Here is a 17,048-nt window from a genome sequence, read left to right on the forward strand (position 1 = left end):
AAATGCACGTCTTTGTCTCAATTCTTCAGTAATCACATTTTAGGGATCCTTATTGTTGTGTTATTTCAGACATCTTTACACCCTTCGAGCTTTTTAAGTTCTTTTTTTGTCTCTTTAAAAAAATATATATTTTTTTCCCTTAACAACATCTTCTAGCCTAATTCAGTGCTCTGCATTAAAGCTAATTTCAGTGAAACTAATAATAGATAGGGCTTTCATTGTGCTTTTCTAGGTACTTTGACATTTTACATGAAATGCAAAAAGAGAACATACCAATGCAAAACAGTATACCAAAATTTGAAAGACGCTGACATGAACAGAGTAGATACAAGGACAGAATACAAAAGCAAAATGTAGATATGGCAGTTCAGATGTGGGGAGGTGGTGAGAGATACATATTGTAGGCTTTTCTGAAAAGGTGGGTTTTTAGTTTATTTTTTAAATGAGGGGAGTGCGTTTGAATTGTAATTATGAGTACTTGTTGACACTGTCATTGAGGTGTTGTTTCAGTTATGGTTATTTTCAAGACTGTTGTAGGTGGTGGAATAAGTTGTATTATTCAAGTTTGTAATATTCTGCCCCTTCATGTATATGGTAGTGGTCAAAAATGGTAACTCAGTGTTGACTTTAAGGTATAATTATGTAAAAAAAACAACAACAATTAAAATTACATTCAAAGTGCCAAACATTGTTATCCATAATCTCCAAGATGATTATAAACTGTTATACTATTTCTGCAAATAGTATAAGTTGATATGTTCAGTAATAATGGGATGAGCATCCCCTTTTGTTCAAATTTCATTTATAATTCATTTGATGGGTTTATTGCCTTGTAGCAAAGGCAAAACTTGTTTTTTTTAATTGAAAATATACAAACAAGTTTGGCAACATATAAATTAAGTTCAGTGAACTGCAAAAAAATTGCCAAAGGGAACAACAGCATAATAAACAAATGTAAATATTGCAAACTACTTACAAAGAAAAGGCATTTAACCCTTTGAAACCTGGATGGACATCATTTTTTCTTGTGCTACACTCAGACACCTTTCACAAGTATTTCAGTCTTTTAAACCTGAGCAAAAAAGGTTTAATTCTCTTCAAAAACATGAGAAAAGGCAACGAGCAAATTGCAAGAAATTGGCAAAAGGTGACAAGAAAGCAACCCTGAAAATTAAGAAAATATATGTATGATTATTAGAATTATGTATTCAAAATATGTTACAGAATGTATAATATTCTTTAATTTTTAGCACTTTTTTCATTAGGCCATTTCCTTATTTTTGGTTCTTATATTCCTTTTTAAATGCTAAAAAATACTAATATTTTTTGTTTTTATATATATTATATATATATATATATATATATATATATATATACATATATATAATAAAATTATATATAACAAAATTAAAATAGTAAAACTTTCATAAGAAAATCAGCAATAAAATAAATGTAAAAAAAACAATAATTAAAAAAAGGAAATTAACTGAATACACACACACACACATATATATATTGTTAAACAATTCTAACTATATAATGATAATTATAACTACAGTTTTCTGGACATTTTTCCATTTAAAAAATATTTATAATTTTTATAATTTTGTGTTAATTTTCTCTCTCTGTCTCCCTTTTTAAAAAACAATTTCCAGGTCATTTGTAATTTTTTTTGCTCGTTGTCTTTTGTTCATGTTTTCGAAAGAAATCAAACTGATCTGCTCTGGTTTTCAAGGTTTAAATGCTAAAAAAAAAAAAACCAAAAAAAAACATCTGAATCCAGCACAAATAAACTGATGTCATCCAGGTTTCAGAGGGTGAAGGTGTCCTCGGACTTTTTGCACAGCGCTGTAGAAGCTGGACATGATGGGATATGTTGTTTTTGTCCATGTGCAGGCAGAGCTCGGCTGCACTGGCTCGTACAGTATCATTGTGGTTTGCATGCTGACAGACTGCGCTCCGCACAGAGGAAAAGGTTGGTCGGTTGGGGGAGGGGTTTTACAAACAGACCAGGCAGGAAGAGACCTGCGTGTTAACGTTTGGGCATAAAGACATGAGAGACCCCTGCGGTGCCGGAGCTCGACTCCTCTAACTGACAGCCGTTACAATGACAGAATCGTTAAAAATTGACATTCAGTATCAAACCGCGGAGAAACATATTTTTCACAAAACAAGAGCGACCCCCACCCCTCAAGAAACCAGGGTCAAAGTTCACAGGAAGCTGGGGGGCTGCCATTTTTCCCTGCTACTGCTAACGTTAAACGTTAGATGCTAAAACGACGGGGAGGGGCGGTTGGTGTCGGATTTTGTAGCTAGCTGGTATCAACCGATCGAAATCGTTACACAAAATCCGTCATTTCTCCGACCGTTGACGCTAACAACCATTGTTATTGGATGAATTCGGCATGGAGAAGGTAGCGGAGCCGTCTTGGACTTCTTCGTACACCTATCAGGTGAGCAAGCACAGTGCGGAGATGCTACACAACCTCAACGTTCAGAGGAAAGATGGAGGCAGGTTCTGCGATGTGATTCTACGCGTCGGCGAGGAGAGCTTCCCCGCACACAAGGCTGTGCTGGCGGCGTGCAGCGAGTACTTCGAGTCGGTGTTCAGCCGCCAGACGGAGGGCGACGGCAAGGAGCTGGAGATGCACACCATCAGCCCGAAAGTTTTTAAAGACGTTTTGGACTTCGCGTACACCTCCAGGATCGTGGTGCGACTGGAGTGCTTCCCGGAGTTGATGACAGCTGCCAAGTTTCTGCTAATGCGGTCGGTCATTGAGATTTGTCAGGAGGTGATCAAACAGTCAAACGTACAAATCCTCGTCCCGACCTCACGGGGAGGAGACGCCAGCCTTTTCCAGGCCACGGGGGCCACGGAGCTGGGCTTCCCGGTGGCGCAGCAGGATCTGGTAAACGGCACGGCGATGCTGGTGAACGGTCAAAGCTTTGCTAACAATGCACAGATGCATTTGGATGGGGGTGAAGACACCGCCGCCGTGTTATTGGAGGACGGCGGCGAGTCGTCGATGCCCATGTTGGAGCCTGTTGACGGACTGACCGTTTCCCCATCAACGGAGATACCGGGGAGCACGTTTCAGCACGACGCTGGCTCCCCGGGGTCCAAGAGGAACAGGGGGAGACCAAAGAAAGCTGGGGAGGCTGTACACTTTAACCACAGCACCCAGAAAGACAATGGGCTATTTCCGTGCGGGACTTGCGGTAAAGCTTTCACGGAGGCTTCCCGGTTGAAGAACCACGAAGCGCAGCACGGAGCCCACACCGGCTCCGGTGTAAACAACAACCACGGTGACAGCCTGTCAGCAGCGGGTGGCTTGTCTTTAATGTCTCAGCCTGGTCTGGTGGAAAACGGCGTGCAGTTACACGGAGGGCTGACGCTGGATAACGGCCGCAAACGGGAGAGGACCAGGCGGCACGTCGGCTGTGACATTTGCGGTAAAGTTTTCCGCGACGTTTACCACCTGAACCGACACAAGCTCTCCCACTCCGGGGAGAAGCCGTACGCCTGCCATGTGTGCGGGCTCCGGTTCAAACGCAAGGACAGGATGTCATACCATGTGCGGTCCCATGACGGGTCAGTCGGCAAACCGTATGTGTGCCAAAGCTGTGGAAAAGGTTTTTCAAGGTAAGTTTTTAAGGTTGCAGCGATACACCAGTTTTAAGGTATACCGTGATACAGGGGCGTAAATATAGACAGTGCAGGTAGGGCGGCTGCACAGGGGCCCATAGAGAGAGTGGGCCCTCAAACAATAGCTGTGTTTGAAACTGTTGCCTATCACAGAAATAGTGTACTGTATAATGTGTTTGCCATATTGTAGTAGAGTTTGAATTCTCGGTGGTTAATTTCATCCACTATATAGTGCACTATAAAATACCCACAATGCACAGCGAATTTGAGTGTACATACAATGTACCCTACATTTTACAACCGTATACCACAATTCGATGTGGTCATGTATTTCCAGAGGAAGAAAATTCCAGTGTAGTGTCCGAAATCTCGTTATTCTAGTTCACTATTGAATACACACTACATAAAGAATAGTGAGTGAGTGATTTCAAACATAACTAATAGTTTGGGCAGAAAACAGGCCTCATATGAGTATTTCAGATTTATACCTTAGAAATGTGCCTGAGTCCAAAGGAGAACTAACATTAAATCAAAAATGGTGCTGTTTGCTATGTATGAAATTGGCAGTAATTTAGGCCTCTGCTTTGATATGAAAGTTGGCAATTATTATATTGTGTATATTTGCTTACCAGCAATATTTGGGGAAAAAATGCAATTGGATGGAGATTCTCACCTTTATTTTAGTTATTTTCAAAAGGGAGACATTTATTTATACTTCCATTAAAAATGTGTTTTCATTCCTTTAAGGGTCATTCTCACTGGTAATGATATTTCTGTAATATAGTGGACCAGGGATATTTTCTGAGACAGTTATCATACAGTGAAAAGCCCAAAATAGCCAGGACGCTGTTTCTTAGTAGTAGTATCAGTGTAACTCCATGTATATGCATATGTGCAAGAATGTGCAAAGTCTTAGGCCACCTTAAGGTTTGTTATTTTAGTCAGGTCAAATGATCCTATATTTTTATTTCTTTGTAGTCTCTTCAAGAAAATACAACCAGAACATACAGGAAATATGTATACAGTCATAAAAACGCAAATATTTCAGAAGAAAACAACTTCAACAGGCTAAATATGCAATTATTTAGTGTGACCTGCCTTCCCACTCAGTATGTCTGGAACTCTTATGGACAGACAAAATGAGATGTACAATGCTAATCTTCAAGTGCATTTACACCAGGCTGCATTCAAGACAGGTCTAAAGCTCAGTATTGTTTGTTTGAGCTACATTTTGTTATGGTTGTGGTATTCTGACCTTTTCATGCATTGTACACGTTCTCTGCATTCTGTGCTTGTATCTTTATAAAGAGACAGAGAAATAAATATAAAAATATCCTCATTACAACTTTTCATAAACAAGAAATCTGTGGTGGCCTAAGACTTTCACACAGTACTGTAAGTGCAGGTATTAGGTGAGTACTCACAATCACAGAACTGCAAAACCACAGCTTTGCAACAAAGCAAAAATTAGTAGAGGAAGGTTATGTCATGCTTTTGAGATGAACACACTTAATGTAGTTTGCTACTTTATCACCAATCACCTGGATCTCCATCTGAGGTCCGAAAACAAGGAATTAGTCAATGTTTGTAGGTAGTTATTCTTGTGAGTTGGTACCAATTAACAGAGAGGGGGCAGAGTTCAAACCTTGTGTGTGGGAGGCATTATTATCCGTAATTTTAAGAATGCCACTTTCTGCAAAGTCCGACACAATCTTAAGTGTTTATTCACAATGGAACAATTCAGTTTGTTTTGTAAGAAAACTGCAGGACTGTTAGACAGTGACTTGTCATCTGAGTACTTTTGCTGCAACCACGCAAACCACTTTCCCAGGCTTAGTGCTCTCGGGCGCTGCTGCAAACTCACTGTCACCACCTGCTGCTTTGGAGGTCGAAATACACGCAGATAGTAAATGTAAAGAAGGCACAATGCAGTTGCATGCTAACTGCCAAAAATATTATCAAAAGGACGTTTGTGACAGAGCCCTCACCAAATCTGTAGTCAAAAGATTTCTTCTGATCCTCTCTGGTTTGCTACATTCAAGAAAAAAGTAACTGCAGAGTGTTTTTACATAATTTATTTTGACAATCTTTTTTTCTGGCATTTAAGGGACTTGTGTTGTGTGCCATGCCCCCCCCCCCCCCACTCTTCCCCTCTGTCCCTCCATCATGGACTGTCCAATAAATCCTAAATCCTAAATAAATAAATCCTAAATCCTTTGCACTCTGAGGAAGAATGTCTATCCCAGATATTTAGAATAATACATTTATTTATACTTTACTTATTATCCCATGGTATACTGACCACCATTTTCTTCAATAATATACTTATGTTTTGTGATTTTTTTTGCAATACTTGGTTTAATTTTAATTATCTTCTATTATGTTTATGTTATGCACCAATACACCAAAGCACATTCCTTGTGCATGAGAAACTACTTGGCAATAAACCAGATTCTGAATAGACCTAACAGTTACTTACCCTCAGTAAAATACATTATTTTACTGTATTATTTTCATCATATTTGACATCACTTAGCCTCTAATATTTTATATGGATAGATATTAAATCAAGTCAAACTTTATTTATATAGCACATTTCATACAATATTGCAACCCAAAGTGCTTCACAGAGCAAGATTTAAAAAAGCACAAAAAAGAAACAGGTGAAAAAAAAGAGAAAGCACATAACATTAAAGATAAGATCTGTAAAATAAATTAAAGTCAAAGAAACTATAAAAATGAGATAAAATAATACAAAAGACCAAAGATAAAACTTAAAAACAGAAGCAACAGATAATGAGCACCATTAAGTATAAAAGACGAGCTAAAAGTATATGTCTTGAAGTTTTGGGGTTTTTTGTTTTGTTTTGAAATGTCCACTGAGGTGAAGTCCCTCAGATGCTCACGCAGGCTGCTCCATAAAGCTGAATGCTGATTCAGAGTTAATATTAATAATACTGACAGGAAAAAAACTTTCTTGTAAAACGCGCCACCACACAAATATAATGTAACATTAAAATAATAGTGTAACAATAATATAGTTCCACGCTCAAAGTCACTCATTGATAACTAAGTGTTTGGTCATAATAGAGTCAGTTTGCTCAGGCTTGTCAACACTCACCACAGTAGTGCACAGTTATGTTTTGGTTGCCGCTGTCCCGTAAGTGATTTAAAAAATATTTTAAATGAGGAAAGCTAATTATAAGAAATGGTACCTGTAACTATTTGAAAATATATTACAAATGTGTCACAGATGGACAACAAATAATTTCCCTTTTCCTTTCAGACCAGACCACCTGAATGGACATATCAAACAGGTTCACACAACAGAGAGACCCCACAAGTGCCAGGTAACATTCAGGATCTACATGTCCAAGTTAATGTATTGTGAAACCCTCCAGCTGGTGATGGTTTTACACCATGATACACGAGAACAGTGGTAACGTGTCATATTTCTGTTTTTCAGATTTGTAATGCCTCTTTTGCTACAAGAGATCGCCTCCGGTCACACCTTGCATGCCATGAAGACAAAATCCCCTGCAAAGTTTGTGGCAAGTTTCTGCGAGCTGCCTACATGACAGACCACCTCAAGAAACACAGCGAAGGGACGCATAACTACTGTGGCATCTGCAACAAAGGTAGTTTTTTGAAATACCTCACCACACTGCTATAAGATCCTCAGAAACAAGCCTGTCCAGTGCTCAGGCAGATATTCACTTCTTTAGTCATATATATTCAGAGGATAAAAAAATTGCAGAAATCTGGTTTTGGTATGCGGTGGCTCTGCTGTATGTTCTTAAAGAAATAACCAAAGTGTAGAGTTTGGTCATGCTGTTGGAATCTATACATTTTTTCTTTTATGAATTACTTTGTTTACTTGTAATGTAACATTGCAACTTGGTCCAAAACACAGGATTTCCTGCACCACTCCGAAAGTAGACTGTCATGAGTGTGCCATGATGACAAAGCCATAACCTAAAACAGTTACGTGCAAAAGTCTTAGGCCACTATAGATTTAATGAAGATATTTATGTATATATTTTTCTGTCACTTTATTAAGATACAAACAAAGAATACAGAGAGTGTGTACAATGCATTACCCCCCCCCCCCGGGTATAATGTATATATACATATATACATTATACCCTTGCAAAAATAACAAGGTATAAAGTGGTCTATGACTTTTGCAAAGTACTGTATGTGCAAGTGCACATAGCACATAACATCACAGGTTAATTAAGAGAACAAATATGTTACTACAAAGATAGAAAGTAACAACCTTAAATCGCGTTCTTTTTTTTCCTGTCTGGGCCTTCTGTATTGGCATCTACATCATCATGCCATCGGTTTCACTGAACTGAATGAAGGAGCTTTCCTTTTTGTTGTTTCAGTATTTATTTTCTGCTTGGACACCGGAGGAAGCGTAAACACTCCCAACATTTCCCCAAAGCCTTATTCAGAGTGTGTGTAGTGTTAGTAAAAGTGTGACTGTGTCTTTCAGGGACAGATTGCAGGTTGTACAAAATATTTGAAATTCTTTGTTTGTTGCCAGAGTATTTTTGGTGAAATGCACATACTGAATATGACAAAAATGTCTGAAAGTTTGCCTTTACCTTGTATGTAAAGTCTTGGTGCTACATGCTGAAAATGTTTTTCAGGCTTCCTCCGGCTTTTTTCATGCCTGTGGGGCCTGCACACTAGAGTTCACTACCGACAACTGTTGTGACCAAAATCACCTCACGCCCCTTGTCTCCTCCTGGAAGCTTGGTTGCATTAATCTACAATGTTTGGTGTAATGAAAGTTGTTTACCCTGTTTTGCATAAGTATGCTTTGTAAATGAGACAATGAGAGCAAAGCTACGTTGACGAAAACAATCACAAACAAGACAAGAAACATTAAATGTACAAAGCTGCAACTGAAGTAATGGATAATGTAGATTAAAGGGTTAAAGATAAAATGCCAGCAATTCAAAAAAAGCTGAGTTGAAACAAAATATTTAGGTGAAAGTATTTTTTCATATTTAACACCTTTCTGAGGTAAGATAGCTGGGAGGCAGCATTGTAACCTTCTCGTGTAACTGCATCAGCTAACAGTCATCCAGTGAAACAAGGATAAAAGTGATTAGTTCTTAATGAACGTCTCTTTACAATGTGCATCACTCTTTGCTTACTGTGGAGGGTAATTTTGATTTCTGTCTCCTTCCTATATTAGAGTCATGCTCTTCACTGTGAGTAATAAAATTCAAAGAGAAGGCAACCCAATTACCCGAAAAAGTGTTTGCAAACCACAAATATGTTACATTCGTATGTAAGGGATAAGTTGAAACAAGGGACGCAGGATAATGTCTGCACATCATCAGTATCTGCCGATATTGGCTGTAAAATGAAATATCAGGATCGGCCAACATGCTGATTTCTGCTGATATGACAAACCTATTTATTTATTTTTTAATTGACAAAGTGATATATATTGGCATATTGAATGTGGGCAAAAAATCCAATATTGTGCATCCCCAGTTGAAACATTACGTTTTTTTTAACATTTTCAATAACATTTCTGTGTTGAAACTTAACTTTTATTATGTGATTAACAAGTGCTTAGGTTCAGGCACGGAAAATACGTGGTTATGGTTAGGAAAAGGTCATGATTTTGGTTAAAATATCTGCTTTGTGTGGCACTATCCCAGCAGGAAAAGCTAGCATGTCTCTTTAAAATACAGATGCTTTTTGTGGCTCTATCTCCAATGAAAACACAGCAATGGGTTTCTAAAAACAGCAACATTTAGTGGCCAAAACGTCGCTAAAACACAACCAGTTTTGTGGTTTGTTGGTCTCGAACAGTGGTCTATAGCTAGCAGGATGTCTCACCTCGGTATCACGCCATCCACTATCCCCTCCACCTCTAGATGACAAAGGCAGCTCATATACTACATCACTTTAGAAACATTTATATGATGCTTACAAAACGTACAAATGCAATATATTCGTGGTTTGCAGAAACGCACATTGCCAACATTTTCTTCTGGTGACTACGATTAAGGTAACCCATCGAATAGCCACAGCGCCCCCTCGTCATAGTCGAGGCCTTCAGTGTGTCAAACGACTGCCTTGTTCTTTGTTCTTCTGGTCCAGGTTTCTCCACTGCGTCCTACCTTAAGGTGCATATAAAGACACACCATGGCTCTCCACTGCCCCCCTCTGCCACAATGCACACCTTCCCTGAGCCAAGGGGAGAGCTGCAGATGCACAACGGCACCCCTTACCACATGGGACGCCAGTGCTCAGTGGAAGGCAAGCAGCCGCCCGCCCCATCCCAAACTTTCATGTTTCTGGCTTTCATTTGCTCTGCTGCTATTTGGAGAAACATGCTGCTGCATCTTTTTGTGTATGTTTAAAAAACACAAGCATACATCAATCTCTGCTGCCAAGCTTTGCGCTCAAACATTTTTATGCAATTTCATGTGCTGGTTGTCTTTCTGCTAGCTTGCTGTCGGTGTCTTTCCTTCAGAAGGAGTACAGTATACAGAACCTCCCTGTGGTTATTATGCAGAAGGGACACAAGTATTTCACACCTCTGTGAGGACATTTTCTCTAATGATTCTCTAACTCCTTAAGCTGTAGAATAAGTATGAAATGATTGGGCGGGTCGTCAGTTTATCTCAGCAGACTGACACCTTAAGAGCTGTGTTGGAAACACTAATGTGTTCTCAGAAGTTTCCCTGACGCATGTCAAAGGTTAATATTGCAGACATGTCCGGAAGAAACCGTTTTTTTGCACTGCATGTGTTCCTACAGAATGAATATACAGGTGGACAACTTATTTACTTGCATGCTGAAGTGAAACTAAAGTGGAAATCATGACCTTTTCTGTAGCTTGACAAGTGAAAATGCCTGATACTGTGTGTACCTCTGTTACTAAAACACAACATTGTTCTCTAGAGTGAAGATGTTCCTCTTAACTCGGCTGGAAATTGGGAATATCATGCAAATTTTGCAAAGTTCCTATCATCACATACAGTGATAGAAAATGCAGAAGTTGTCTAGACTTCACAGTTGACAGTTCTACACAACCATATAAGAATTTAGAGTGCCGAGTCACTTTCTTAATATCTGTGTTTGTCCAGCATGGCCATGGCATCATATGGTGTCTGTTTGTGCTTGGCTGGTCCATCAGCTGTTGTTCAGCAATGCACAGTGTTGCATGAGTGTCTTATTGTGTGCTCCATTTGCCCTGGATTCATTGAAATCTTTTGTTGAACCAGTAGCATAGAGACAGTGCACAGTGAACTGTGAGCCACAACCACATTTAATAAGACCATCATTAGGTCTGTTGATTGCTCTTGTAACTGACTTCCTGCAATTATGTGAATAATCAGGAAAAAGCGCACAAGTGCAGGGCGTTTGTGAATGATTCTGTTTGGCTAATTGCCAAACGAAGGTTGTCTATCAGAATTATTGATTATTATGAGAGCTGCTTTTGCCACCAGAACTGATATAACGTGAAACTTTTGGCCACTTGGTAAATCTATAAAACAAATTATAATAGCTTTGTTTACTGTTTTCTAAATTACATCATGTTAGACGTGTTAACACACATCCTCTTTAGAAATATCGATATCATGGCAGCACCTGCTTGGCTTACGAGCACGTCTGCTGTGCATCTCCATTTTAAAAATAGAATAGAGAACCCCAGTAGTGAGTCCTTAAACCAAGAAATGAATTAGCATTTTAGCAGCTCTGGTTCCCTCCTCGTTGGCTTTTTGAATGGGTTTTGGTTAGAAGCCTGGCATAAGGTCTGTGGTTAACGCAACCTTAAGAGACTTTCACGTTTTATTCTACTGCATAAAATGTGTCTGTAAATATCCCGCTGTGAACTTTAAAGCTTTTATGCCGAACACTGTCAAACACGGCTTTACAGCCCTGTAGTGGTGGCAACGTGACCATAGTGTAGTTATTACATTAGCTTTTTACTTCTGGCAATTACATTACAATTTGCTGAACAAAACGTGTAAGTATAATAAGCATTTGTTTACCACAGATCTTATTTTCTGCAGTGATCCGTGATTTATGGAAAAACCCTTTGGCTTTTTGATGAGGGAACCAGGGCGACGTCATCTCTGGGACTCTATGGAGCTTGCAAAAGATGCAGCATGTGTACTGCCCCTTTGTGATTACCAGCAACTTTTTGACAAGAACAGCATGTCCCACTACATGATGACCCAGAGATATGCCAACTAAATTTTTTCCTGCATTTTGTGTAGTGTAAAGGATTACTCATCTTTTTCACATGTGTCCTTTGGATGCCATTATTGTGTTTATCTTCCTGTTCAGGTTTTGCTGTAATGCAATTTGTCTTTTTCCTGCTTCTTTTCAAGGTGGTTCAGTTTTAGAAAAGCGTTGCTGAAGTTTTGTTAGAATTAGTGGATGTAATTAATTGTGGAGTCAGTTTGCATTGATAATTTTCTCCTGGTGTGAGAGTTACTACACAGACAGACCTCGTTGCAGTATTATATATGTATTTTTCCTCTATGGACAACAGTTTGACCGACAGTCACGTGGCAGATAGATATGTAAGCAGTTACCAAAGTGCTGCTCAGTATGTCTCTGAACCACAAGTTCAAGTAAAGCTAAGTACTTAAGAGACTGAATATTTGAGTCATAAAATTTACGTGCATACTACTTAACATTAAGCGAGCCGAGGACTCACAGGATTTGAAAATCCTTTGGTTTCAATGATTAATTCTGAGTGACTAAACTCATCAGATACATGTTTAAGAGGCGGCACTACAGGTGAACAGGGTACACATTTAACTGATAGACAGCATCATGGACCTCCCCCGGTTGATTACTGACATAAAGACTTTTTTTGTATTACAGGTGTTCTAAAAATGTAAGATTCAAACATGCAGATGTGGCTTAATCTAATTAAATATGCAGTAATTTGCATATATTTCTGAAAGAAATCTGAATATTAGATAAGTCCATGTTCTTGTTTCATTGTGCTGGCATATTAAGAGTCAAATGTTTTAGAGGGAATTTTGATTATCTCTTTTTATCACTCCATTAATCACAAAACACTGGCAACACCCTTAAAATGTGGTTATTTTTGCCATATTTTTAGGAATGAAATGTTTTATACATCAGTTTATGAACGATATGTGAACAAGCCGCTCTGTAAAAACCTTCAGAGTACAGACAGGAATAATATTAGAAGATTTGGTGCATGTAAGTGATAACTACCAACCGTACGTGAGGTGGAGATTTCTGGCTCAGAGTGTGTGGAAACACTCATTTTGAGAAAAGAGCCATTAAAAATATGTATTGTAAAATTGACACATTAAGACAATTGTGTTTTGTACTACAAGTTGTCTGAAATTTTATGTTGATGCAGGTAGGGCTTAATCTAATTAAATGTATGCTTTTTCCATCTATTTCCAGCACAGAAATTTGTATGAAAATAAACATCCAAATTTGTATTTTGGATCTTTTCTTCCTACTAGTCTCAATGACAACATGCTATGGAAGCAAAATAGCCCAAAATCTTAAAATTATGCGCTCCATGAAAAACCTATGTTCTTACCTGAAGTGTCTCCACTTAAGCTGAATATTTGATTAACCCTTCGAAATGGCCAGATTGTGTACTGTCACTATATTTACTGCAGTTTTTCACTTTAGTCTTCATTTAGTGTCATTTCATTTGTGAGACAAATGAGTTGTGTCTGTGAACATTATACTTTGTTGAACACAGTATAAAGCATAGACAGTAAACATAAAAATCTAATTTTATCATTCAGATGACACACAGTGTATGTACTATTTGATAAAAGAGTGTCAGGCGCAAGGAGGATTTAGATTGGATGTGTTTATCACAAGTAACGTTTCAGTCAATTATCTCATTAAATGTTTACATCAGAAGTCACTTAGTTCAGGGATTTGGTATTATATTTGGTATATTATATGCTGGAAGGGAAAAGTCAGGTTTTTTTAGTGATGGGACTCACTCAACATAGATGAAATCAAACTATCAAAACTGTCGAGTTTATTTTGTTTACTGACAGTTAGGGATGTCCCGATCAAGTTAACCCCCCCCCCCCCCAATCCTGATCCGTCATTTGATACTGAGTATCTGCCGATACCGAGTCCTGATCTGATACTTGTATTTACTGAATAATACAGCTGCACAATGCACACTTCAAGTACTTTAAAGTTATAAAATCAATCCAGTGTATATACTGGACAGTTCAATAGCTCTGCAGTGTCTGCATCTACACAGTCCCTAAAGGGGTTTTTATTTTATTTTTACACAATAACAGAATAAACAAATAAATAAAATAACTAAGTCAATTGAATGTCTTCAGAAATTGCTTCCAGTTTCACTTAGTGCAGCATTGTTTTTTTTAAACAAAATAAAGTCAAGAAACTAAAATGTTTCTAAAGAAATTGCTCTCAAATCCAGTTAGTGTAGCATTGTCATAAAAGCACAGAACACTATAAATGAATGATATAATCACAATTACACTTCAAAGTAGTTTGACAGCCAAACTTTAACATTCCCAGTCACAACAATTAAAAAATCAGTCACAATTATTTTATTATAACATTATTGTAAAACTACTTCACAAAAAGTGAACAAGAAAAAATGTAGTTTTACTTAAAGTGGTGAAGCATCTTTGGTAGAATATGACAAAAATCATTTTCTACTTAATGGAGTAGCAGCATTACAATAAAACCTCAGCACCTCTGCCGCAAATTGTGCTTTCTCGAGTAAACAAAGGATCGGGCGGGGCATGTGCTCAAAATAACCAAATCCCGATCAATAAAAAAAAAAAAAAGTGATCGGGGCTGATACCGATCCTTCCAATCGGATTGGGACATCCCTACTGACAGCATTTCAGTACTAGTGATGAACTGAAGGTAATTCTGTCCGTATGGTTTTCGCCGGCCTGTTGTGTCTGCCCCCTCCCCTTCCTTTCTCCCGGGCCGGGTGTTGTGTAGACCTGTGCGCCAGTCGCCAGCTGCTTCTCACCTCGTCTGAGGCAGAGGGTCGCTTTCATGGGCTCGCTGGACACCCAGCTCTTCCCCAGCCTGGCCCTCCAGCCTTGGGCCTGCAGCCTGAGCTGCTCTTGGGGAAGGCAGGTGGGGCTCCATATTTCTGGGATTGTCGCTCTGGCGGGGTACCTGGCTTCCCCGTCCATGGGCCTGCTGCAGGTCAGTACAGTCCAGCAGGAGGGTGGGTGGGGGCATGGTGCTAGCTCTGCTCACTGGTTGGATGAGCACGGCAGAGTGTCAGTGGACGCTGGGCAGATGGACTGAAACAGATGACTGTGTAGTTTAATGCTTTATTTTACTGTATTTAGTGATTGATCTGTATTACTAATTTGTTCTGCTTGGTGCCCTCCCACAAAGTCTCAAGTTATTGTTTTTAAGTTTTTGCAGGTACCAAACTGGATTTTTGACAAAACCTGTCGTTAATATAATCCTAATTCATACCTCTCTTCATTTTCTCTCTCTGTCTCTCCCTTCCTGTCCATCCTGTGTTTTCCCCAGACGGGCAGGAAAATGCTGGGAAATGTCCTCACCTGGAATCAGAAGAATCAGATCCTTCATTTGGGGACCTGTCCAACGGTGACGAGCTTAAATCTCCACACAAACCTGACGGGCCGGAGCTCGAGATGCCCTCTCTTGCCTGTAACGGAGCCTCTGCCGGGGCCTTGGGCTCTCCAGAAGGATCTAAAGCCAAGACGGACCCTGAGAAGAAGTTTAGCTGTGGCATCTGCGGCCAGGCCTTCCGCACCAAGTCCTACCTCAACAAGCACCAGCACAGAGTTCACAAAGCCCAGAAGGCCCAGGGGGTTTCAGGGTCAGGCTTAAATGAGCTGGCCCCCTCCCTGACCTCTCCCTTCTCCCCTCAACAAAACATGTCCCTGCTCGAGTCCTTTGGCTTTCAGATAGTCCAGTCTGCTTTCGCCTCTTCTCTGGTGGATGCCGACGCAGGTCAAAGCGGAATCGACTTTGGAGGGAAGTGACATGTTCGCTGAAGTTCTTCTAAAGCCTCTTGTTCTTAGGACAAAGCCGGGTTTCCCACAGAAGACGCTCTGTATTTGGGAATAACTTTGCCTCAAGGCGACTCTCTCTGTTCGTTGCTTAATGTGTATCCGATATTTTTGTCACAGACTGCCATACGATTCCTACTTTTTCTACTTTTTCAGAGTATGAAAAGTGCGTGCACGGTGTTTAAATTGTCTTTATAAAGAAACAACATGAAGGTTTTTATTTCCTTTATCTGACGTGGATCTGTTGAAGTTACGTATTCTTTCAGTTGTTTTCGGCTTGTGTGTTATTGAGCTTTCTTGGCTGCACAAACGTTTCTTGACATGAGATGAATAATTTACTGCGACCTTAAAAAAAAAGTAACTACTTATTGTCTGTTCGCCCACTTTAACTGCTCTGATGTTCCCGGTGAATCGACCCTTGGCCATCGCAGTGATTTTAATGCTTCGTATTCCCTGTTCTCTTGAACGTTGTAAACATGTCTTTACCTCAGAGCAACAAGAGGGCTGAATTGTGTATTTATGTTGCGTTCTGCTTCTTTTGAGACGGATTCAGTTTTTCGTAAGGATGGGGATTTAAATTGGCCCTTAAGTTTGATAGCAGGTTTTCTTTTATTCTGTAAATTATTCAGAGAAACATTCCCAACAGACCCAAGGCATTTTTTATGACATTTATTGCATTTTTCTCCTGCTTCATACAGAAAGTATCCTGCTGAGAGGCACTAATAGCTGTTATGGACCTTTAATTAATCACTATTTAGAGGATTACAGTTAAAAAGCACAACACACGTATCGATGAAACTTTGAATTTGAACTGTTACAGCATCCATACAAAGATCATCTGGTGACATAAAAATCTGTCAAAAAGTAAAACGAAGAAAAAAAAAGTAATTAAGCTACCTCACTGAAGAAATCTACACCATATTGCTTTGTGTATCATTGAGAATTTAATTCATTAGGTGTTAACCCTAATTGGCTTGATTTCTTTAAAAAAATGTGAAGAATTCAATGAGCAATGAAATAAGAAATGACCCAAAATTTGAAAGAAATTAGAAAGAAATACAAGAAAATTACCTGAAAAAATAAGTTTAAAAAAAGAAAGAAAGAAACAAGAAAAGTGCTTAAAATTGTTTTAAATAATTCTGTAACATAATTTAAATATGTAATTATGATCAATATTATAAACAATTTTTTTTCTAGCTTATTTAAGTTTTCCCTAGACATTTTTACCCAGCTTTCTAAAAAATAATTTTCTATATCTACCAGTGTCTTGCAATTGCTGGAACAGTCATTACCACATTGCTCATTGCCTTTTTCCCATGTTTTTGAAAACAATCACACCAATTTTCTCA

At 39.0% G+C, this 17,048-nt stretch overlaps 1 protein-coding gene across 2 annotated transcripts; it reads left to right on the top strand.

Annotated features, from left to right (window-relative positions):
* Positions 1-1,999: 1,999 nt before the first annotated feature.
* On the top strand, positions 2,000-16,735 carry patz1 (POZ/BTB and AT hook containing zinc finger 1). Of its 2 annotated transcripts, XM_042508008.1 has the most exons (6): positions 2,000-3,643; positions 6,933-6,996; positions 7,113-7,284; positions 9,779-9,937; positions 14,642-14,854; positions 15,194-16,735. In XM_042508008.1, the coding sequence occupies exons 1-6, from the start codon at positions 2,406-2,408 to the stop codon at positions 15,670-15,672; spliced, it is 2,325 nt and encodes a 774-aa protein (XP_042363942.1). In that variant the 5' UTR covers positions 2,000-2,405; the 3' UTR covers positions 15,673-16,735. The 2 variants fall into 2 exon arrangements, with proteins under 2 accessions (XP_042363942.1, XP_042363931.1); XM_042507997.1 differs by lacking the exons at positions 9,779-9,937; positions 14,642-14,854.
* Positions 16,736-17,048: the final 313 nt, after the last annotated feature.

This window comes from Plectropomus leopardus, chromosome 2 (genome assembly GCF_008729295.1).
Source record: "Plectropomus leopardus isolate mb chromosome 2, YSFRI_Pleo_2.0, whole genome shotgun sequence".
In the NCBI taxonomy this organism is placed as follows: domain Eukaryota; kingdom Metazoa; phylum Chordata; class Actinopteri; order Perciformes; family Serranidae; genus Plectropomus; species Plectropomus leopardus.

What these genes read in the sequence shown, in the direction of transcription:
- patz1 (XM_042508008.1), top strand. Translation starts at nt 2,406, where the DNA reads ATGGAGAAGGTAGCGGAGCCGTCTTGGACTTCTTCGTACACCTATCAG. An exon ending in AGAGACCCCACAAGTGCCAG is followed by an intron (nt 6,997 to 7,112) that starts GTAACATTCAGG and finishes TCTGTTTTTCAG; the next exon opens with ATTTGTAATGCCTCTTTTGC. An exon ending in CTGTGGCATCTGCAACAAAG is followed by an intron (nt 7,285 to 9,778) that starts GTAGTTTTTTGA and finishes CTTCTGGTCCAG; the next exon opens with GTTTCTCCACTGCGTCCTAC.